The sequence below is a fragment of the Lactuca saligna genome, chromosome 8 (genome assembly GCF_052625555.1).
Source record: "Lactuca saligna cultivar CGN05327 chromosome 8, ASM5262555v1, whole genome shotgun sequence".
In the NCBI taxonomy this organism is placed as follows: domain Eukaryota; kingdom Viridiplantae; phylum Streptophyta; class Magnoliopsida; order Asterales; family Asteraceae; genus Lactuca; species Lactuca saligna.
This window is the reverse complement of record NC_136424.1, coordinates 1,410,580-1,430,833: the sequence shown is the minus strand read 5'-3', so window position 1 is coordinate 1,430,833 and position 20,254 is coordinate 1,410,580. Positions and strand designations below refer to the sequence as shown.

The following is a 20,254-nucleotide window of genomic DNA, read 5'->3' as shown; positions in this document are numbered from 1 at the left end:
TACTTGAGGACAAATTATGAAACTATTCAAAAACATTTAGATCAAGTTTAACTAATTAAAAGTATCATATAATTTATCATTGACCTAATTTAACTCATAAGGCAAGATAATATCAAATAAAAAATTTACAAACAGTTAACTTATCATATAAACTAACAATAATCTTGAAATTTTGACAATTATCTTTCAATTGGATGAGGATAATCACTACCATATCAGAAAAAAAAGATTTTATTATACAAAACAGTTTGTGGTAATGATCCTAATTCAATTCTAGCCAAAAAGCTCGAAAATCTGCAAGTAGAAGATCCTACTCGTCGAGTGCATGGACTGAACTCGCCGAATTGCCAGTTTGTGAGTGAACTCGTCGAGTCAGATCATTTGACTCATCGAGTCCATCAGTCAGAGGCCAGAAATGTGATTTTTTTAACTTTGAAAATCAACCAATACATCAATATAACATAAAACTACCCTAGGCTCTGATACCACTGATGGGTTTTGAGCACTATAACATCCCTATGGTGCATATACAATCCTAATGCTTTGGATCTAAGTTTTCTCTAGTTATAAATGCAAATTTCATTTTTCCAAAGCATGAAGCCTATCTAGCATACAACTTCATATATGAATCATAAAAACTAGTTAGATAATTACCTCTTTATGTAGCTTGTATTACTTGGCCTTTAAGAGCTTAGCACCTCAAGTGTGACGCCTCAAATGCTTCACAAAACACCACCAACAATTAGAGGACTTGAGAGAGAGGTTAGGAGCACCCTAAAATCGACTATACTCTTGCTATATTACTTGTGCATCCGATTTTGGGGTCTAAGGGGTTACATATTTAGTGTTAGCATTCCAAGAGTAATATGTAACCCTAATTCTTACACTTAGACTTATGATCCATAAATCATACCGACTAACTCTTCATGGACTCTCACATAAACTTAGCCCATCATGGATCAATTGCCCATACCATATGTATCACTAATTTACATAATCAGTCCCCGTTAATTTAATTAGTCTCTTTTGATCACTAAATTAATTCCAAATTAATTCTTGATCAATACTAATTAAATAATATGATTTCTCAATTAATATATTATGCTTATAATGTATTAGTAAATCTAAATAACCTCTTTGTCAAATATTCATCCTAGCAGCTTGTTATGGTGAATGCAACCCAAATGAACCATGCTACTCTCGGGTCAAGTACATACCAATTATAGTTATGGGCTTAGAAACTTAATCCAAAAAAATCATCCTGACCACGACGCACTCTTCGAGCCTGATTATTTTGTCTCTTTGTGGGAGATGGGCGCCCAGAAAAAACGCGATACGCTTTTGACGATAATGTTGACTTGTTGAGTTTTTGACTAGGTTTGACATTAGGAAAAACTTTATGGTTTTAGGTCACAGCTATGGTTGACCTTTTATTAATTTTTAGCTGGTTTGACTTACCAAACTATACATTTCTAGTGAGCGGTGGTGGTTATATGTCCTGTTCACAAGTTGAGTTTTCTCACTGTACTAGTTACTATAGTATGGGTCCTAGAGTGCTAGGATATGATCAGACTATGGTATGTTGTTAGGTATGTAAACTTGTAGGATATTACATATGATGTGTGTATGTGTGTGTATGTGTATATATATATATATATATATATATATATATATATATATGTTGACATATGTGGTTGGGGATGAGGTATTCCAACTGTGTGCGGAATGTCAAGATGCAGGCAAACCAACTTTATGGTTAAGGCTAGCGGGTGAATTGATGGCAAGATCTACATTAAGTTTTGCAAGTCTAAACATTCATAATAGGCGAGGTGATGGCAAGAACAAGTAAAGTGTTGTAAGCCTTTATACTCTTTCTTGCATGTTTATATGTTTACTCTTGTGCATGGTATTTTGGGGAACTCACTAAGCTTTAGCTTATAGCTGTGGATTAAACATTTTAGGTATTTCTGAGAATTATGGGAAGTTGAATGCATGATTATATACATTCATCAACAACTTCTATGTTTTACATTTCGCATGTTATGATACTCATATTTTCTTTTTGATTTGATATTTTAAAACAATGGTTTTATGGATGGTTGATTTATGAAATATGACTTCTATCATGTTCTAAAAAAAATGAAAAAACTTATTGTGAAAATTGGGACGTTACAAAAAGAAGTTGAGTGGCTAAGGAATTTGATAGATAAACTTTTGTTATGGCCCAAACCAATATCTGCCATTTCTAATAGGTTTGATAATGTTGCTACCTTGGCTAAGGCTTATAGTCAAGTATATAATGGGAAGTCTAGACATTTAGGTGTTAAACATAGAATAATTTGTGAGCTCATCATGAATGGTATGATATCTGTAGCATTTGCGAAAACTGAGTTGAATTTAGCTGATAATCTAACTAATGGGTTAACTAGAGATCTTGTGCACAAGGCGGTTATGGTGATGGGTTTAAAGTCCACCTTAATTCATTTATGTTAAGATACCCAATATAATGTAATGTTAGATGTTGGATTCAATTCGGAAAGCTTGATATTTGAAGATTGGAACACATTATTAACACCATCCCAAGGTATGTGTTCAGAATTGCAAGTAAAACAGGTTGAATTATATTTCATAATAGTTCTTTTGAAAAGTTGCATTTGCAGGTGCATGAATGAAATGACTATCTATATAAGCATGAAGTTTAGCACTTAAAGAAGTTTGAGACTTATCTTTGATATGCTTATTGAAGGAGAAGACATATGTTAGTAAAATATTGTGTCAAGTTAGAACTTATAAGTATGTAAATTGTTGTGTGTATTATCTTCATGTACTTACTATGAATAGAAATGGTTCAATCCTTAATGACACATCTGGTATTCGAATATTTGGAATGAGTAATATACTAATGTCAAATTCAATCATCACAACATTTCATTTATGCATCAATTTGTTTTCTGTTGTGACTTTGTTTTAAGTTAATCAAACCTACACTTAAACGGGGGAGGTTTTCTAGTGATTTATGTTATCAATTTTATTTGAGTGTAATGATATTAACTTTTTGACCAATTTAATCTTGAAAAATGTTGAACAAGTAAAGGTGGTGTGGACTTCAAACTTGTTTGAGTGCATCTTTATTTAAAGTACATTATTATTTAGAGGCCCATAGGCAGCGCCCCTAGTGGCTGATAACCCTTAGCGGGGTCCACAGGGCATGGCTCGTGGTTGAGGTCGAGCTACCGGATCAGCTTATTATTTTATAGAAAATGCATAAAAATTCAAATTTGTGAATTTTGACCCGGTTTTTATCCTTATCTTGAACCGGTTTTAGTGACAATTTTGTCTCGATTCTAAAACTGCTTCAAGATAGTTTTGGCACTTTTCAGGCGCATAAAATTATTATTTCATTTTTGGTCATTTGAATATGATATATTATATCATAACTTTATTATATTTTCTATTCTTGAACCTCATACTAAGTTTTATCATATTTTAGATTTCGATTGTAACATCGAGTTACTTTAATCTAAAAGTAAAATCACCATTTTCAATAATCAATCCCCCGATTTTCTAACAAATTGTGAAATTAATAGCAACCAACACAAGTGTGTGTGTGGTGTGTGTGTGTGTATATATATATATATATATATATATATATATATATATATATATATATATATATAAACATACAATGAACTGAAAGGCACAAGACGGTTATGGTGATGGGTTTAAAGTCCACCTTAATTCATTTATGTTAAGATACCCAATATAATGTAATGTTAGATGTTGGATTCAATTCGGAAAGCTTGATATTTGAAGATTGGAACACATTATTAACACCATCCCAAGGCATGTGTTCAGAACTGCAAGTAAAACAGGTTGAATTATATTTCGTAATTGTTCTTTTGAAAAGTTGTATTTGCAGGTGCATGAATGAAATGACTACCTATATAAGCATGAAGTTTAGCACTTAAAGAAGTTTGAGACTTATCTTTGATATGCTTATTGAAGGAGAAGACATATGTTAGTAAAATATTGTGTCAAGTTAGAACTTATAAGTATGTAAATTGTTGTGTGTATTATCTTCATGTACTTACTGTGAATAGAAATGGTTCAATCCTTAATGACACATCTGATATTCGAATATTTGGAATGAGTAATATACTAATGTCAAATTCAATCATCACGACATTTCATTTATGCATTAATTTGTTTTCTGTTGTGACTTTGTTTTAAGTTAATCAAACCTACACTTAAACGGGGGAGGTTTTCTAGTGATTTATGTTATCAATTTTATTTGAGTGTAATGATATTAACTTTTTGACCAATTTAATCTTGAAAAATGTTGAACAAGTAAAGGTGGTGTGGACTTCAAACTTGTTTGAGTGCATCTTTATTTAAAGTACATTATTATTTAGAGGCTCATAGGCAGCATCCCTAGTGGCTGGTAACCCTTAGCGGGGTCCACGGGGCAGGGCTCGTGGTTGAGGTCGAGCTACCGGATCAGCTAGGGTTAATATTGTTTTATAGAAAATGCATAAAAATTCAAATTTGTGAATTTTGACCCGGTTTTTTACCCTTATCTTGAACCGGTTTTAGTGACAATTTTGTCTCGGTTCTAAAACTGCTTCAAGATAGTTTTGGCACTTTTCAGGCGCATAAAATTATTATTTTGTTTTTGGTCATTTGAATATGATATATTATATCATAACTTTATTACATTTTCTATTCTTGAACCTCATACTGAGTTTTATCATATTTTAGATTTCGATTGTAACATCGAGTTACTTTAATCTAAAAGTAAAATCACCATTTCAATAATCAATCCCCCGATTTTCTAACAAATTGTGAAATTAATAGCAACCAACATAAGTGTGTGTGGTGTGTGTGTATGTGTGTGTGTATATATATATATATAAACACATACTAAGAACTGAAAGGAAAAAACAAATAATACAAACAACTGTTATCTTGATGCTTGATTGAACATACATAACTTCGATAAGTTACAAAAGGAAACCCAAGTGAATGTTTATAGAACATGGTAGCTAAGGAACAAGGGAGACAATGCATATACAAAACTGACGTAGTCTAAGACCTAGTGGTGGATTCTATTAGATTAGAGAAGTGTGGTGCGGTAAGAGCCTACATGACATGTTTTACCGCTGTAAACACTGCATTCCTATAGGGTTTCGGTGTGAGGTTTGGATCGTGCTGTCAAATGAAGCAAATGAGGGAGTGCTCCTCTCTCTCTCTCTCTCACACACACACACTCTCTCTCTCTCTCTCTTTCTCTCTCTCACACACACACATATCCTCCATCTCTGTATCTGTCTCTTCTTTCTCTTAGCCTCTTTTTATGGTATACCACTCCTTATCTGTGATAAGGGAGTATGACAAAATAAATGAACATGACACCAATTCCTCCAACTTTAAACAAAAGAATATGTATGAACATGGTATGTCCAAGTTGTCTTGCCTATGTACGTGGTTTTTATTACAAAGCTTGAGCTAAATGATTCTATATAAATAACCAATGAAGCTCTTTTCACTCCTAGATGTTTCTTTCCTTTTCAAACATATATAAGCAAAAAATAATTAGGAAGTACAAATAAACCATGTCCAACCACATGAAAGCAAACCGTTTGACATATCAAAAACAAAATATGGAATAAGTTACACGCAAGCTCAGGTCTCTAAATCACACACACTCCTAATGGACAATTCAAACATTATGTAGGGACATCTGATCAATCGTGGCCCATTATGTCAAACATAATAGAGTTCTAGATAATGATATCAATATTTCTTTAACATTAAAACTAAAGACTTCCTCATTCTTTTCCAATGAAAGCTCTACCATCAAACAATAATCTTTTTTTTTCGGCGCGAAGAAATGATCAACATTAAAATTAACGAAGGGCCATAAAGGAAGTTATTTTAATTTGAACCGCAAAGAAATTTAAATTCCGCAGTCATGTTAATGAATCTACAGAAGTTCATATATTTTTGTAAACTGAAAAGGCCTTCCAATTCTAGATAATCATTCTTAAAACAGTCTCTCTCTCTCTCTCTCTATATATATATATATATATATATATATATATATATATGTGTGTGTGTGTGTGTGTATATATAGAGAGTGGTTCAAATGATAACCAAAAAACATTAAGAACCGTAAGACATTTAATTTTATATGTTTATAAAGGGTTTACGGTATATATATATATATATATATATATATATATATATATATATATATATATATATATATATATATATATGGGAAAAGTGAATATACCCTTAAAGGTATATAAGTTTACGTACCCAAACTCACCATAATACATCGTTTGGTATCATATAAAGACATTGTAATTGTCCAATGTTCTTATAATTCAACTTCTAACTTGAATTACTTAAAAGATTTTTATAAATTTCATATTTATCCTCGTCTTACATAATTGTCATTTTCAACAATAATATATATAGCCTCGTAAGTGTTCGACAAAAAGATGTGATGTAAGAGAAATATAATAGTGAAAATTTAAAAATATTGCATATAAATCAAGTTAAGGATTGAAGTTTAACAATATTATAATGAATATATTAAACAAAACGACGTATTATTATAAGTTTGGGTATCTAAACTTATATACCCTTAAGGGTATATTCACTTTTCCATATATATATATATATATATATATATATATATATATATATATATATATATATATATATATATATATATATATATATATATATATATATATATATATATATATATATATATATATATATATATATGGGTAAAGTGAATATATCTAACAACCTTATATAAGTTTAGGTACCTAACCATATTATAGTACATTGTTTTGCATTATATTTCCATTGTAATCATCTAAAGTTCTTAAACTTCAACCCTTAACTTGATTTACTTCCAAGATTTTCAAACATTCACTATTATATTCCTCCTACACCATTTGATTTGCAACGGTAGTATATGAAGCTCACCAGGGGGTCTCTGATAGAAAGACGTCATTTGAAGGAAGATAATGGTGAAGGTCCAAAGATTTTGGAAGCAATCAAGTTATGAGGTTGAATTTTAAGAACTTTGGGTGATTACAATGGAGATATGATACAAAATTACGTAGTATGATGTGGTTAGGTACCTAAGCTCATATAAGGTTGTTAGGTATATTCACTTTACCCTATATATATATATATATATATATATATATATATATATATATATATATATATATATATATATATATATATATATATATATATATATATATATATATATATATATATTCCAAATTAAATAGCCTCAGTTACTCGTTCCAAAAAAGACAAGGTACATAGTTTCTATCCATAATCTTTGATCTCAATCAAAAGCAGACAAGGTACTAGGTGTCAAGGTCTCTATATTTGCCTCCTTAGAAACACAGCGTGATTAAAGTTCGGATCCAAGGTCTCAAAAGATATATTCGGCACAAGCTTTTGTTCACAAGTTTACGGCTTTTAATAAGTGATCAATCTTATTTTATTAGTACGTAGACTCAGTGTCGTTTTATCTATCATTTTCTATATATTTCAAAAGGATGAAAATATACTTGGAGGTGACAACTGGATATATGTATGTATTGCGTTCTTCCAATAATACTACCTATTGATTTGGATGCCATGCGTGTGGTTGGAAAACTTAAATATTCGTACCTTGAAGGTCATAATGGTAAAACTACAACCCAGTAAGCACTTCCAAGTCATGTCGGGATTCAAAGCTCGAAGAGTGTGGTTCGACTGACAAACAATCTTAAAAGCTCCTAAAAACCCTTGTAATTACGTTACCACCTTCCACTCCAACCCCTTAACTTATTCCCTTTTCATTTTTGTAGCATTTACTCTCTCTAACACACCCCACAATCTTCTCCTTCCTTCTCTCTCTTTATCACAAACCCAAATTTATGTGTGTATATATCTGGAAATCACCGGCCGTTTCCCATGCGTTTCTCGTCGGAAAGTCAAACTTGTTTATCGGGTATTCATGTCTATTCCCGTATGTTTTGTACGTTAATGGTTCTATTACTAGCAGTGCCACAAGAGAGATGAGATTAGTTAGTATAATAAGGTGCTGGTAATGTGCATTTGTTTAGTGTTCTTAGTATAATCACTAACATCATATCGTCCGAAGACCTCTTGTCGGGGTGACAAGAGGCGATGGAGTACGGTGCAGGAGGAGAAGGAGATGGCTCCGCCAGTGGTAGTCACCATGATTCCTCTGATAAGAAGAAACGTTACCACCGTCATACTGCTCTTCAGATTCAGATTCTTGAATCGTAAGATCCTCTTGCCTCCTTGATTTTTTCAGCAAATTAAGTAACACCAATTCTTAATCAGCTTGTTATATTTTGTTGGAAAATTTTAGAACTTTTAAAGATTGCCCACACCCAGATGAGAAAACAAGAATGCAGTTAAGCAGAGAGTTGGGTCTGGCACCTCGACAGATTAAGTTTTGGTTTCAAAATAGAAGAACCCAGATGAAGGTATTTTATCTTTACACTTTCTGGTTGATTGTGTACGAAGCCAAAAAGGTTACTAAGAGTGCCGATTTTTTTTCGTTTAAGTTTTTCTTTATTTTTAAAGGTTTCAAACACACCTTTTAGGGTCCGGCATCGCTAGCTCTCTCAGCGACTACGTGTGTGTATATATATATATATATATACACACATACATATATAATTTCCAACTTTTGTGTATATAGGCGCAACATGAACGGGCAGACAACTGTGCATTGAGGGCTGAGAACGACAAGATACGATGCGAAAACATTGTGATACGAGAGGCCTTGAAGAATTTGGTGTGCCCAACATGCGGTGGTCCTCCGATTGGGGAAGATTGTTATTTTGATGAACAAAAACTTCGTTTCGAAAATGCTCAGTTGAAAGAAGAGGTAAGAAGTGATCAATCGATGAGTTCCTCTTTTACATTTGTTCCATATTTAATTAACTTGACGTGCATGATAATATAGTAAGGTTTGGTATGTACTCTTTTTTCTTAAAATTAAATTGAATGATGATTTGGGTGCATGCGATAATCTAGCACTTGTAGTTTTCGCATATATTTTTGGCTTCTTGTTATCTCCTTGAATTCTTGTACATGATGCCATGGGTTCCATGTGCTCTTAATTATTATGTTTCGGAAAAAACTGGAGAGATAAAATTGTTTTACCGGGTAATTTCGTAATTTTACAGCTGGATAGAGTGTCGAGCATTGCGGCCAAGTACATAGGTAGACCAATGTTGCAACTCCCACCGGTGCAGCCCAATCACATGTCTTCACTGGACTTATCCATGGCCAGTAGTTACGGTGGTGGTCCAGTGAATAGGATGGTGATGATGAACAGTGGTCCTTCTTTAGACCTTGATCTTCTCACCGGCTCCGCCATTGGTGCATCATCTAGCAACATCGTCAATCCTGACCCTCCGTTTCACAACATCGTGCACCTTTCCGACATGGACAAGTCTCTGATGGCTGATATTGCTAGTAATGCGATTGATGAACTGATGAAGCTTGTACAGACCAACGAGCCATTGTGGACAAAATGTCAAAAGGACGGGATGCAAACAGAAGTTCTTAATCTTGATAACTACAAGAGGGTTTTCCCACGGTCTAATGATCATAACTTGAAGAGGCCTAATGTAAGAATTGAAGCATCCAAGGCTTCTGGTGTTGTGATGATGAACAGTTTGCAATTGGTGGACATGTTTGTGGATTCGGTTAAGTATCTTCCTTTATTTAAATATCAATGCTTATGTATTTCGGATTAGCAGTGCTGCGTTTTACAGACATATGAGCTTGATGTAATTTAATTTATTTGGCCACATGCAGAATAAATGGATGGAACTGTTTCCTACCATCGTGTCAAGAGCAAGAACAATTGAAGCACTTGAAGCTAGATTATTGGGTTCTCTAAGTGGCTCCCTACAATTGGTAAATCACATCACATTTCAATTCAATGATTTCCTATTGTTTTCATATATCGTATCTTGTTTTCGGTTGAAACTTAATTTGTATAAGTTTTGCTAGATGTATGAAGAATTACAGGTGCTTTCCCCGCTGGTTTCCACCAGGCAGTTTTATGTTCTTCGGTTTGTTCAGCAAATTGAGCAAGGGTCATGGGCGGTGGTCAATGTTTCGTACGATCTTCCTCAGCATAATGCATACCCCCACTCCCGATGTAAAGCACACCGCCTTCCTTCTGGGTGTTTGATCCAAGATATTCCTAATGGTTATTCAAAGGTTTGTCAATCTCGATCAACTCCATATTATATATATATATATATATATATATATATATATATATATATATATATATATATATATATATATATATATATATATATATATATATATATATATATATAAAGAAGTTAGCAAGTTGAGTAATTGATGGTGTTTTAATTTATTTGAATACGTACGTATGTATATAGGTTACATGGGTGGAACATATGGAAGTAGAAGAAATAAGCCCGATTGATAGGCTTTATCGAGATTTGGTCCACAGTGGTTTGGCCTTTGGAGCCAGAAGATGGCTAGCTTGTCTTCAACGGGCATGCGAAAGAAGCGCTTCTTTGATGATGGCTAGCACTTCGTCTCATGATATTGGAGGAGGTACATACAATCGCGCGCGCGTGTGTGTGTATATATATATATATATATATATATATATATATATATATATATATATATATATATATATATATATATATATAATTCCGTTGGATTTGATGGACAGTAATCCCATCGGCAGCTGGGAAGAGAAGCATGATGAAGTTGTCACAAAGAATGGTGAAGAACTTGTGTTCCGGCATGAATCCTAGTAATGGTCATCAATGGACATCGGTTTCAGGTATGAATGATCAGTTTGAGGTCCGGGCGACGCTATACAAAACCACCGATCCTGCAGGTCAGCCAAACGGGATGGTACTTAGCGCATCCACCACCATTTGGCTTCCGGTTCCTCCACAGAATGTCTTTGATTTCTTTCGAGATGGAAGGACTAGACCTCAGGTAAGTACGTACGTACGTACGTACATACATCCAAATAATTAATTAATTTCAGCGTTCATTTGATATCCGGCTCCTTTTTAATTTTTTAATTTATTGGTGCATGCAGTGGGATGTTTTGTCGAACCAGAATCCAGTACAAGAAGTAGCACATATCGCCAACGGGACTCACCCAGGGAACTGTATATCGGTCCTCAGGGTAACTTATTCAATTTAAAAGTCTATGTTAAACTTAATTATCAACACTTAACTTATAGATAAAATATAAACCCATCCATCACTATATATTCACTAGCTAGCTGTTTGTTCGAATAGTACTAATAAATAAACACAATTAATTACGTACAGGCTTACACTCCAAGCCAGAACAACATGTTAATACTACAAGAAAGCTGTACAGACGCATCGGGGTCACTAGTGGTATACTGTCCAGTTGACTTGCCGGCAATCAACATAGCCATGAACGGTGAAGATCCCTCCTATATTCCATTACTCCCATCCGGTTTCATCATCACAACCGACGGCCGGCATGAATTTACATCACAGGGTCAGGGTGGTGCTTCCACCAGCAGTAATATTACAGATCTCGTAGCTGCTGATCATTGTGTTGGTGGGACATCAACAGGCTCACTGGTTACTGTAGTGTTTCAGATACAAGTTAGCAGTTTGCCGTCGGCTAAAATGAGCCCAGAGTCATTAACCACCGTTAATAACCTGATCACAAATACAGTCCACCAAATTAAAGCCTCCTTCAATTATGCTTCTACCACCACCTGATCAACAATCTCTCTCTCTTTCTTAATTAAATGTGCGTAGAGATCGATGAGAAGAAGGGAAGTTTTGGGGTTAGTTGGGGATGCTCTTAATGCAAGTTTCATCATCAATAGCAGAAGCCGAGTTAATATTATTGCTGCATCATCCTGCTACTGTGCTAGTTGTTCGCTGTCATAGTTCATTTACCATCTTCAACTACTACATTCATTTACCCTTCTTGGTTTTTAAGTTTTTTTTTTTTTTTCTTTTTCTTTTTTTATAATTATTGTGCTTCTTGTTCTTTTCAAATTTATTGCATTTTAGTTGAGAAGAGGGAGTCAAGAACGCACCATACTTGTCTTTCCATGTATGGTTTGGGTATTGACTTTGTTTTCAATTCAGTCTATATATGCATGATTTATAAACAAATATCCTCACATTCATGTCTCTTGAACCCAATTACCGTTTCCGTTTCTTTGTTTTTTTGTTTCCTTTGAGTAACCGTATATGAATAGTTATAGTTGGTGTTTCATACGTACGTTCCAGATCCATTTCTAACCAGACACGGCTTGCTGATTTTGTCCTCGTAATTAATACAGTTCTTTAAAATATTTGGATATTTTACCAATACAATCAATAATATCAATAATATGTATATGCTTTAGCTCCAAATCCTATAATTATATATCAGGAATAAGTTAATAAATTAAAAGATGTTAGCCGGATGTAGGGGCCAATATCATTTTAACAATCATTTCAAACAAAAGAGAATTAACACTTTTTAAGGTCATGACCTACAAAGAAAGGTAGGGGCCAATTTGTTTAGTGCATGGCTTTAGTTCATGGACCACATGTGCTTGACTAATGCAAGCAATTCAAATGAGATGGGTACGTTAGTAAAATTGTTTTATTTGCCTACTTGCTCTTAAAAAGTTTTAACCATGACATTCTGTCAACACATGTTAGTATTATCGGTTTATATGTAATAGTAATATTTAGTAATAAGGTTAAGGTTATAAAATAGCAATATATTTTTTCTGTTATATATCTAGTCTAAGTAAATCATCAAAAAAAATTTCACACATACTATGTCATTGTATTTAAAATAAATAAATAATTCATTTAATGTATATATATATATATATATATATATATATATATATATATATATATAGAGAGAGAGAGAGAGAGAGAGAGAGAGAGAGAGAGAGAGAGAGAGACCATTTTACATAAATCCGCCCCCCACGTCTATGAGTATCATTAACATTAATGTCGTTGTAAACATGTTTTAGATTATTACCTATGATTTGGCATGTAGTTGCAAGATTTAAGTAAAGCTAAGAAACAGCTCCTTAACTAGTTGATCATTGCCCATGATAGAAGAGACCACAACATTACCAAAAAATAAAGAATTTATATTTATTTTTTGGTTAGATGGCAACTCGGTCGAAATCCTGTTCTCACTATTAGAAAAACGTTAATATAATACGGGTAAAAGGTATCCCGTACTTGAAAATTTGGAAACGGCTTAAAATTATATTCAAATACGGCTAATTACATTCAAGTACAACTAATTGTATTATAGTACGGCTAATTTAGTGTTAAGATCTTAAGGAGATTTGGACGCAAGAGGTGCTTTTTTATAGTCATAACGCTCGAGGGTCTTTTATTAGTTAAATTAATACTTCTCATATTCCATTTGCTCTCTTAGGCAACCACTTAATTACCTTATTACCCCTTCTTCCTCTTTCTCTCTTTTTCAATTCCTCGAAATGATGCACCGAAGGTTTTGAATGATAAGATGAATGATTCAATTGACCGACATCATTCGCCTTTTTAAGCTTTGTTCCTTGGTTTACATTGAGTTCCACTGTGATGCCAAGTTGCCGTTATCTCTATCCACCATCACCTTATCAGCCTCCTATGACAACCACAATCACGCTCTATGTGCCAACTTACCCCTTCTCCCCTGAACCATCGTTAACATTACCTAGTGAAACCATAGCCTACACCATAACTACCATAGACGATACGCCTACTGTAACATCCAAAATTTCAAACCAAATTAAACTTTTAAAAACATGTCAAGTTCATCAATATATTACAATTTTGTTTTCAAAACATTGATTATCAGAGTCTTTTCCCAAAAAATGACATAATAGGAGGAGCGGTACGATCACGTCTTGCCCTTGTCGCGATCCCCTGAGGTACCTGAAACAATAAACTGAAACTGTAAGCCTGAAAGCTTAATGAGATACCCCCAAAATACCGATACACATACAGTCCACATAGCAATATCAACATTAGCATAGAATATCAATAAAACAGAACAGCATGCACTGGGTCCATATACTTTACAAGCTGGACTACCCCTGGGCCCTCAGTACGAGTCTGGAATGCCTACCGGGCCCTCAGCTCGTATCTGGAATGCCATTGAGCCCTCAGTACGAGTCTAGAATGCTACCGGGCCCTCAGCTCGTATCTAGAATGCTCTCGAGTCCTCAGTATGAGTCTAGAATGCCTACCGGGCCCTCAGCTCATATCTGGAATACTCTCGGGTTTGTTGGCTACCGCACAGAGCAGTACAACCTCAACCCACCCCACACAACATGTCAACATGTAACAGATAAATGCACATACAGGTAATCAATCAATATCACAGGCAGTCCTACAGTTCTACCCGGCTAGCATATCAACTGGCATACATTACCAACTCAACTAAACATATCAATGACTATTAGGATATCCAATCTAATGGGCCGCCCTTGGTGCCTTAGACCCCTTAGTATAGTGAGGATAACTCACCTTGCAACTGCCGAACCGAATCACAAGAGCATAATCCAGAAGCACCGCCTCAAACTCCAACACCTACATCCATCAAAAATCATTGACATAAATATCCAAATTACCATAATACCCCTGAAGGTCAAGGTCAAAGTCAACCTTCCTGATTGACTCTACTCGCCGAGTCAACCCGTCGACCCGCCGAGTTCTCATATCCAGAAAACTCTCATAGCACAACTTAACTCGCCGAGTCACCTCAAGACTCGTCGAGTCCAATGATTTCTGAGTTCCATCTTGACCAACTCACTAAGTCCCCAACCGAATCACTAATCCAAGGCTTTAACTGAAAAAGGTTAGGTTCTGTGAGCAGAATCGTCAAGTCCAAGAACAGATTTTCCGAGTTCACGACAATCTTCAATAGACTCGTCGTGTTGTTCTTCCAACTTGTCGATTACAAGCTCATCATCATAAGACTTGCAGGGTCACCCATGCAACTCACTCAGTTACTACGCGACTCAATATCTGATCTCTAGCCCGACTCGCCGAGTCATCTCCCAGACTCACCGAGTCCATACGTGCATTCTCATAATCTCGAGTCAAAGAGCTACTCCTTTGCTCCAAACAATAGATCTGGGTCTCTAGGGTCCATTAGCAACATAAAGCTGCCACCTTTACTTGCTTCTTGCCCCATAATACCAAAAACCAAGCTAGAAAGGGACTTAACTCTTGGGGAAGGGCTTTTGCATAAAAACTAGAAAGGCTTTCTGCATCAATGATCCATATAGATATTGGATCTGGAGTGTCAACTCCAGATCTAACTCATGCTTCAAGATCTCATCAATATTTCTCCAACCAAACCCTAAAACTCCAAGAAATGGAACTAAAAAGGAGAAGGCCAAGGATAATGATTCCTTACCTCTAAAATGATCTCCCACTGATGTATAATCCGGATCTCTTCAAGTCTCCTTGATCCAAGCTTCTTGATCTCCAAGATCCCTTCATAAATCACTCCAATTTGCTTCCAAATCTTCTCATAAACGAAATTATGGCTTATGGATCTCAAAAGGGTAGCAAGAGGCTGAGGGTGGGTTATAATGTGCTTTATATAGGGCACAACCTCCGGGATTAGGGTTTTCTCCCTTCAGCACCAACTCGTCGAGTACAAGCCGCCGACTCGGCGAGTCCCTTTCCTTAATTTACAATTTAATCCCTTCAACAGCACCTCTGGAATTTAGGGTGTTACACCTGCTTTCACCTACACCTCAATGAAGACTCTTGCGTTTGATGAATAGTGATTTCCAACCTTGTGTAGGTTACTTGTAAGATGTATTCTATTTGAAGGAAGCGTTGGGTATTGTATGAGCAATCGTAGAGGTTAGAATCAAAGTCATTTTGAAGGATGAAGATGGAAACACTCGTACTTTTTGTAATCTATCCTTATACTCTTTATTGTTAAACATCAAATTTGTAACGCCCCATTCTAAAAGTATTTATTTATGGATTCACGAGATCAAGAGTAAGGGCGTTTCAGTCATTTATGGGAAATGGGTTTCATTCGAGAAGGTTTTGGACCGGGGTGTGTTGCTAGAAGCTTAGGGCTTCTCGTCACCTTTATGTGGATATAAAGTTCGTCGGGAACAGACTTAGGATAAAGGAGATATTATAATTTGAAGTTATTGGCATCAATGGTCCCCAAGGGAAAAGTTGGCAAAGAGGTCTCATGCATGCTAAGCATGCATACACGTGTTTGGCTGGGTACGCCCAACGTAAGTTGGGTTACGCCCAACATATGAAGGAAATTGAACGTGGAGTCTCTCGACGTACGCCCAGCGTATAGGATGTACGCCCAACGTACGTCTATCATCTAGAAACCCTAATATTTCAGGTGTGGAGGCTATTTAAACAAATTTAAGAGCTCATAACCCTCCTTTACCTTAGCCTCCACTATTTACATCCGTTTCCCCCAAACCCTAGCCAACTTCTTGAGTGCGTGAGCTATTAAAGTGAACTTGGAGTATTTTGAGAAGGTGTTGCATCTAGTGAGTAGAGGAAGAATGCCAGTGTGTAGATCTGGAGTTTTCTGGTGGTTCAAGAGCTCCTAAAGGTATAAAGCGTCTTGCTTGACATCTATTTTGTGTAGATCTAAGTGTTGTGAAGTTGTGACACCATTTCTTGTCCCAAAAACCACAATATGATGAATGATGCGTTTTGGTTAAGATAAGTTGTCCTTTCAGACCATATGAGAGGTCTTAAGTAAGAAAAATGAGGTCCCAATGGATTTGGTTATCCCATGTATGAAGTAGGAAGGTCTTAAAGGGTTAAGACCTTGAGTTAAGAACTTTATGGACGTCCAAAAGGATAATGATTGAGATGTTATAAGTCATAGGCCCTTCTTGTCACTGATCTAGCATATGGGCTTAAGTTCTTAAGCCATTAAGCACGTTGAAGGATTTTTGTTTAGACGCGTGTACGCCCAGCGTAAATTGTGGAACCCTCAGCATACTTGCTATTTTGCCTTTACACCTAGCGTACATGGGGGGTACGCCCCATGTAATTTGTCTGTATGGATCATGAGTTTTTGGGCCATGGTTTGGGGCATGTTTGGGGCATGTTTGGGTATTTAGGCCTTAGTGGGCCCTCAGAAATCACATTATATGGGTCAAGGAATATAATTTGGGCTTAAGGTGAGGCCTAATAAGGGATTGGGCCCAATGTAGCAAATTGGGCCATTAGTGGGTCACTAGTGGGCTTGAGAAGCTTTTCTATTGTTGGGCTTTTCATTTTGTGGTTTTTGACCTTGGTCTTGGACCATATTGGGTTAAGGGTAAAATGGTCAATTTACCCTTAGAAGGATATTTTTGGGGCTAAGTGTTATTGTGGCATTGATAGTTCGAGGAGCTAGAGGAGCAGCGGTGCGGGGATTGTCAGATGACAGTCAGAAAGGGTACCAACAGTGTTTCTGCAGTTCAAGATGAGTTATCCTCACTATACCAAGGCTCTAAGGCACCAAGGCCGGCCTTTTGAATTGTTATTTGAGTAATTGATGTTGTGATGTGTTAGTATGGTATTCTTCTAGAATAGATGATTATATGCTAGTATTGGTTGGTTAGATTGGCATCCTGGTAGACTGGATGTGGTTATGCTTAGTGACTTGTAGTTGGTCGAACTGTCTGTGTGCTGGTAAGAGATTACCTGTGATATGTGTGCATGTATGAATAGTTGTAGAAGGTATTCCATCCCGGAAGGATGATAGGGTCCAAGTATGTCATTTCAGTCGACTGTTATGTGATTGTTTGATAGATGCACATGTTTGCTAGTATTTGGGCATTCCAACCCGATGGTTGTGGGCCAGGAGTATTCCATCCCAATAGGATGATTGGACTCGTAGTATGTTGGCATTCCAACCCGATGGTTGTGGGCCTGGGGTATTCCATCCCGAGAGATGATTGGAACCATTGTAGTTATTGTATGTATAAGTGTGGGCATTCCAACCCTATGGTTGTGGGCCGAGAGTATTCCATCCCGAGGATGATTGGACTCGTAGTATGTTGGCATTCCAACCCGATGGTTGAGGGCCTACGGTATTCCAACCCGACGGTTGATTAGACCCATAGTATGCTATTTATTGATGTATGTGTATGGTTATGTGTGTATGGGTATTTTGGGGGAACTCACTAAGCTTTCGAGATTACGGTTTTAGTTTATTTTTTCAGGTACATCAGGTGATCGTGGCAAGACAAAGGTGTGATTGTACTGCTCCTCATATTTCAAGATTTTGTGATATGGTTCTGGGGATACTCTGATGTTTAAAACTGTTTTGAAAACAAGTTGTATTAACTTAGTGGTTTTTTTTGGAATGCATTAAAAATGTTTTAAATTGGTTGGAAATTTACGCTCGTTACAAAATTTATAGGTTTTTAGGATGTCTTTAACTACTTATCATTAATCTCACACTGAGCTCTTGCATCTTTAGTGGTGTATATTTAGAACTCCAGGTACAGTTTTTGTTAATGGACGCTCTATGAGTATCGGTTTATTGTTATACTCCATTTTATGTTTAAAAGTATATATGTCAATATGCCCACCATGTGTTTGGTAAAATATCTAACTTACAAAATCATTTTCTTAATGCTTCTTGCAATACTTTTGAATGGTCCAGATTGAAGTTCCTCTCTAGCCCATTGCATCCGAAATCTTATAAATGGTCTGCTGGTCGTATTAACTACACGAATTAGGGCTTGTTACATTTTTTCCAAATTCTTTGTAACAATGATTACTTTTGCACCTAAAATAGTAATATTTTTTGTAAAGTAGAGGATAGGAGCTGATGATGCCAATGCTCCATAATCGGTTTAATTGCTTTACTATTAAATTTGACTTTTTGTTGTTTTACATAGATAGTTATAAATGTTGGATGATGTGTAGTTTTTCCATTGTCTTCAATCAGACGTCAGAGAAATTGTGGATGATCTATGTTCTTTGAGCCTTGGATAAATGATGAAGAAGGTAACAAATAGTGTGGATAAATATAAGATTGGTCGAACAGTTGGTGAAGGAACATGTACAGAGTTCAAGTTTGCAAAAAACACAGAGACTAGTGAGGCTATTGTTGTTATGGTTCTGGCTAAAAACACATAAATGAAGCATCAATTGGTGGATCAGGTTTGATTAATACAGAGTTCAAGTTTGCAAAAAAAAAAAAAAAAAAAAAAAAAAAAAAAAAAAAAAAAAAAAAAAAAGATTAGTGAGGCTATTGTTGTTAGGATTCTGGCTAAAAACACAAAACTTAAGCATAAGTTGGTGGATGAGGTTTGATTTTCACTTATAATTGTTCTCTTTTACACAAAACGTTACATAACTATCCTAAAGACACAACTGTAAGATATATTGTAAATTAATATAGTAATCTTGCTTGTATCTCATTGATGCTTTAATCTTCCATCTTTTCCATTATGGAGATAGTGAGACATCCTAATATTGTGAAACTGTATGAGGTTTAATTGAAATCTTGAAATACATTTCAATTACAAAAGTTTCATTTATGTGTTTATAACTATGATATCCCAGCAAATACATATCATGTTATGATTTCTAATTTTTTTAATGACACGATCCTTTCCTTATGTTAGGTTTTATCAAGCTATACAAAGATATATGATACTGGATGTAACATGCTGAGTTTTACAGGTACTTCCGAATCCTCTCTTTTATTATTTTTTTGTCATTTGTAGTCCCTGGAGGTGGAAGAGTGAATCCATGAGAAGCCTAAGGGCTAAAGTTGCATCTTTGGATCAAAAGAGTACACTAAGCATACATAAGGTACGTTGAGCATACTAGGCGCACCCTAGTACGCTGGGCGTACACTTGTGTACGTTGAGTGTACTCACATCAGATGGAAACCCTAATAATTAGGGTTTGGGTGATATATAAATCTCCTTATGAGCTCATAATCCTCCATCACCTAAGCCTCCATAGTTTTGAGACATTTTCCCTAAATCCTAACCCCTCTCTTGAGTGTGCGAGTTAAAAGTGTGTGTTTTGAGTAATTGGAGAAGAAGGTATTGCATCAAGAAGTTGGAGAAGGAAGGCAAGCTTTAAGATCTGAAGTTATATTGTCCTAGAGAAGCTCCAGGAAGTAAAAAGCTCCAACCTT

General features: G+C 35.6%; 1 protein-coding gene across 2 annotated transcripts; it reads left to right on the top strand.

Annotated features, from left to right (window-relative positions):
• The first annotated feature begins 7,779 nt into the window (after positions 1-7,779).
• HDG11 (homeodomain GLABROUS 11) lies at positions 7,780-12,260 on the top strand. 2 transcript variants are annotated; one of them, XM_078971526.1, is made up of 11 exons: positions 7,782-8,035; positions 8,189-8,333; positions 8,423-8,540; positions 8,759-8,947; positions 9,249-9,773; positions 9,886-9,987; positions 10,084-10,296; positions 10,488-10,668; positions 10,793-11,067; positions 11,174-11,263; positions 11,413-12,260. In XM_078971526.1, exons 2-11 carry the CDS (start codon positions 8,215-8,217, stop codon positions 11,839-11,841), a joined length of 2,241 nt encoding a protein of 746 aa, XP_078827652.1. In that variant the 5' UTR covers positions 7,782-8,035; positions 8,189-8,214; the 3' UTR covers positions 11,842-12,260. The 2 variants fall into 2 exon arrangements, with proteins under 2 accessions (XP_078827653.1, XP_078827652.1); XM_078971527.1 differs by having other exon boundaries at positions 7,780-8,333; positions 10,102-10,296.
• Positions 12,261-20,254: the final 7,994 nt, after the last annotated feature.

Bases quoted from the DNA above. Each gene is read 5' to 3' on its own strand.
- HDG11 (XM_078971526.1), top strand. From the start codon at position 8,215: ATGGAGTACGGTGCAGGAGGAGAAGGAGATGGCTCCGCCAGTGGTAGT. The intron at 10,669-10,792 runs GTACATACAATC...TTTGATGGACAG, and splicing joins GTCTCATGATATTGGAGGAG to TAATCCCATCGGCAGCTGGG. The intron at 11,068-11,173 runs GTAAGTACGTAC...TGGTGCATGCAG, and splicing joins ATGGAAGGACTAGACCTCAG to TGGGATGTTTTGTCGAACCA.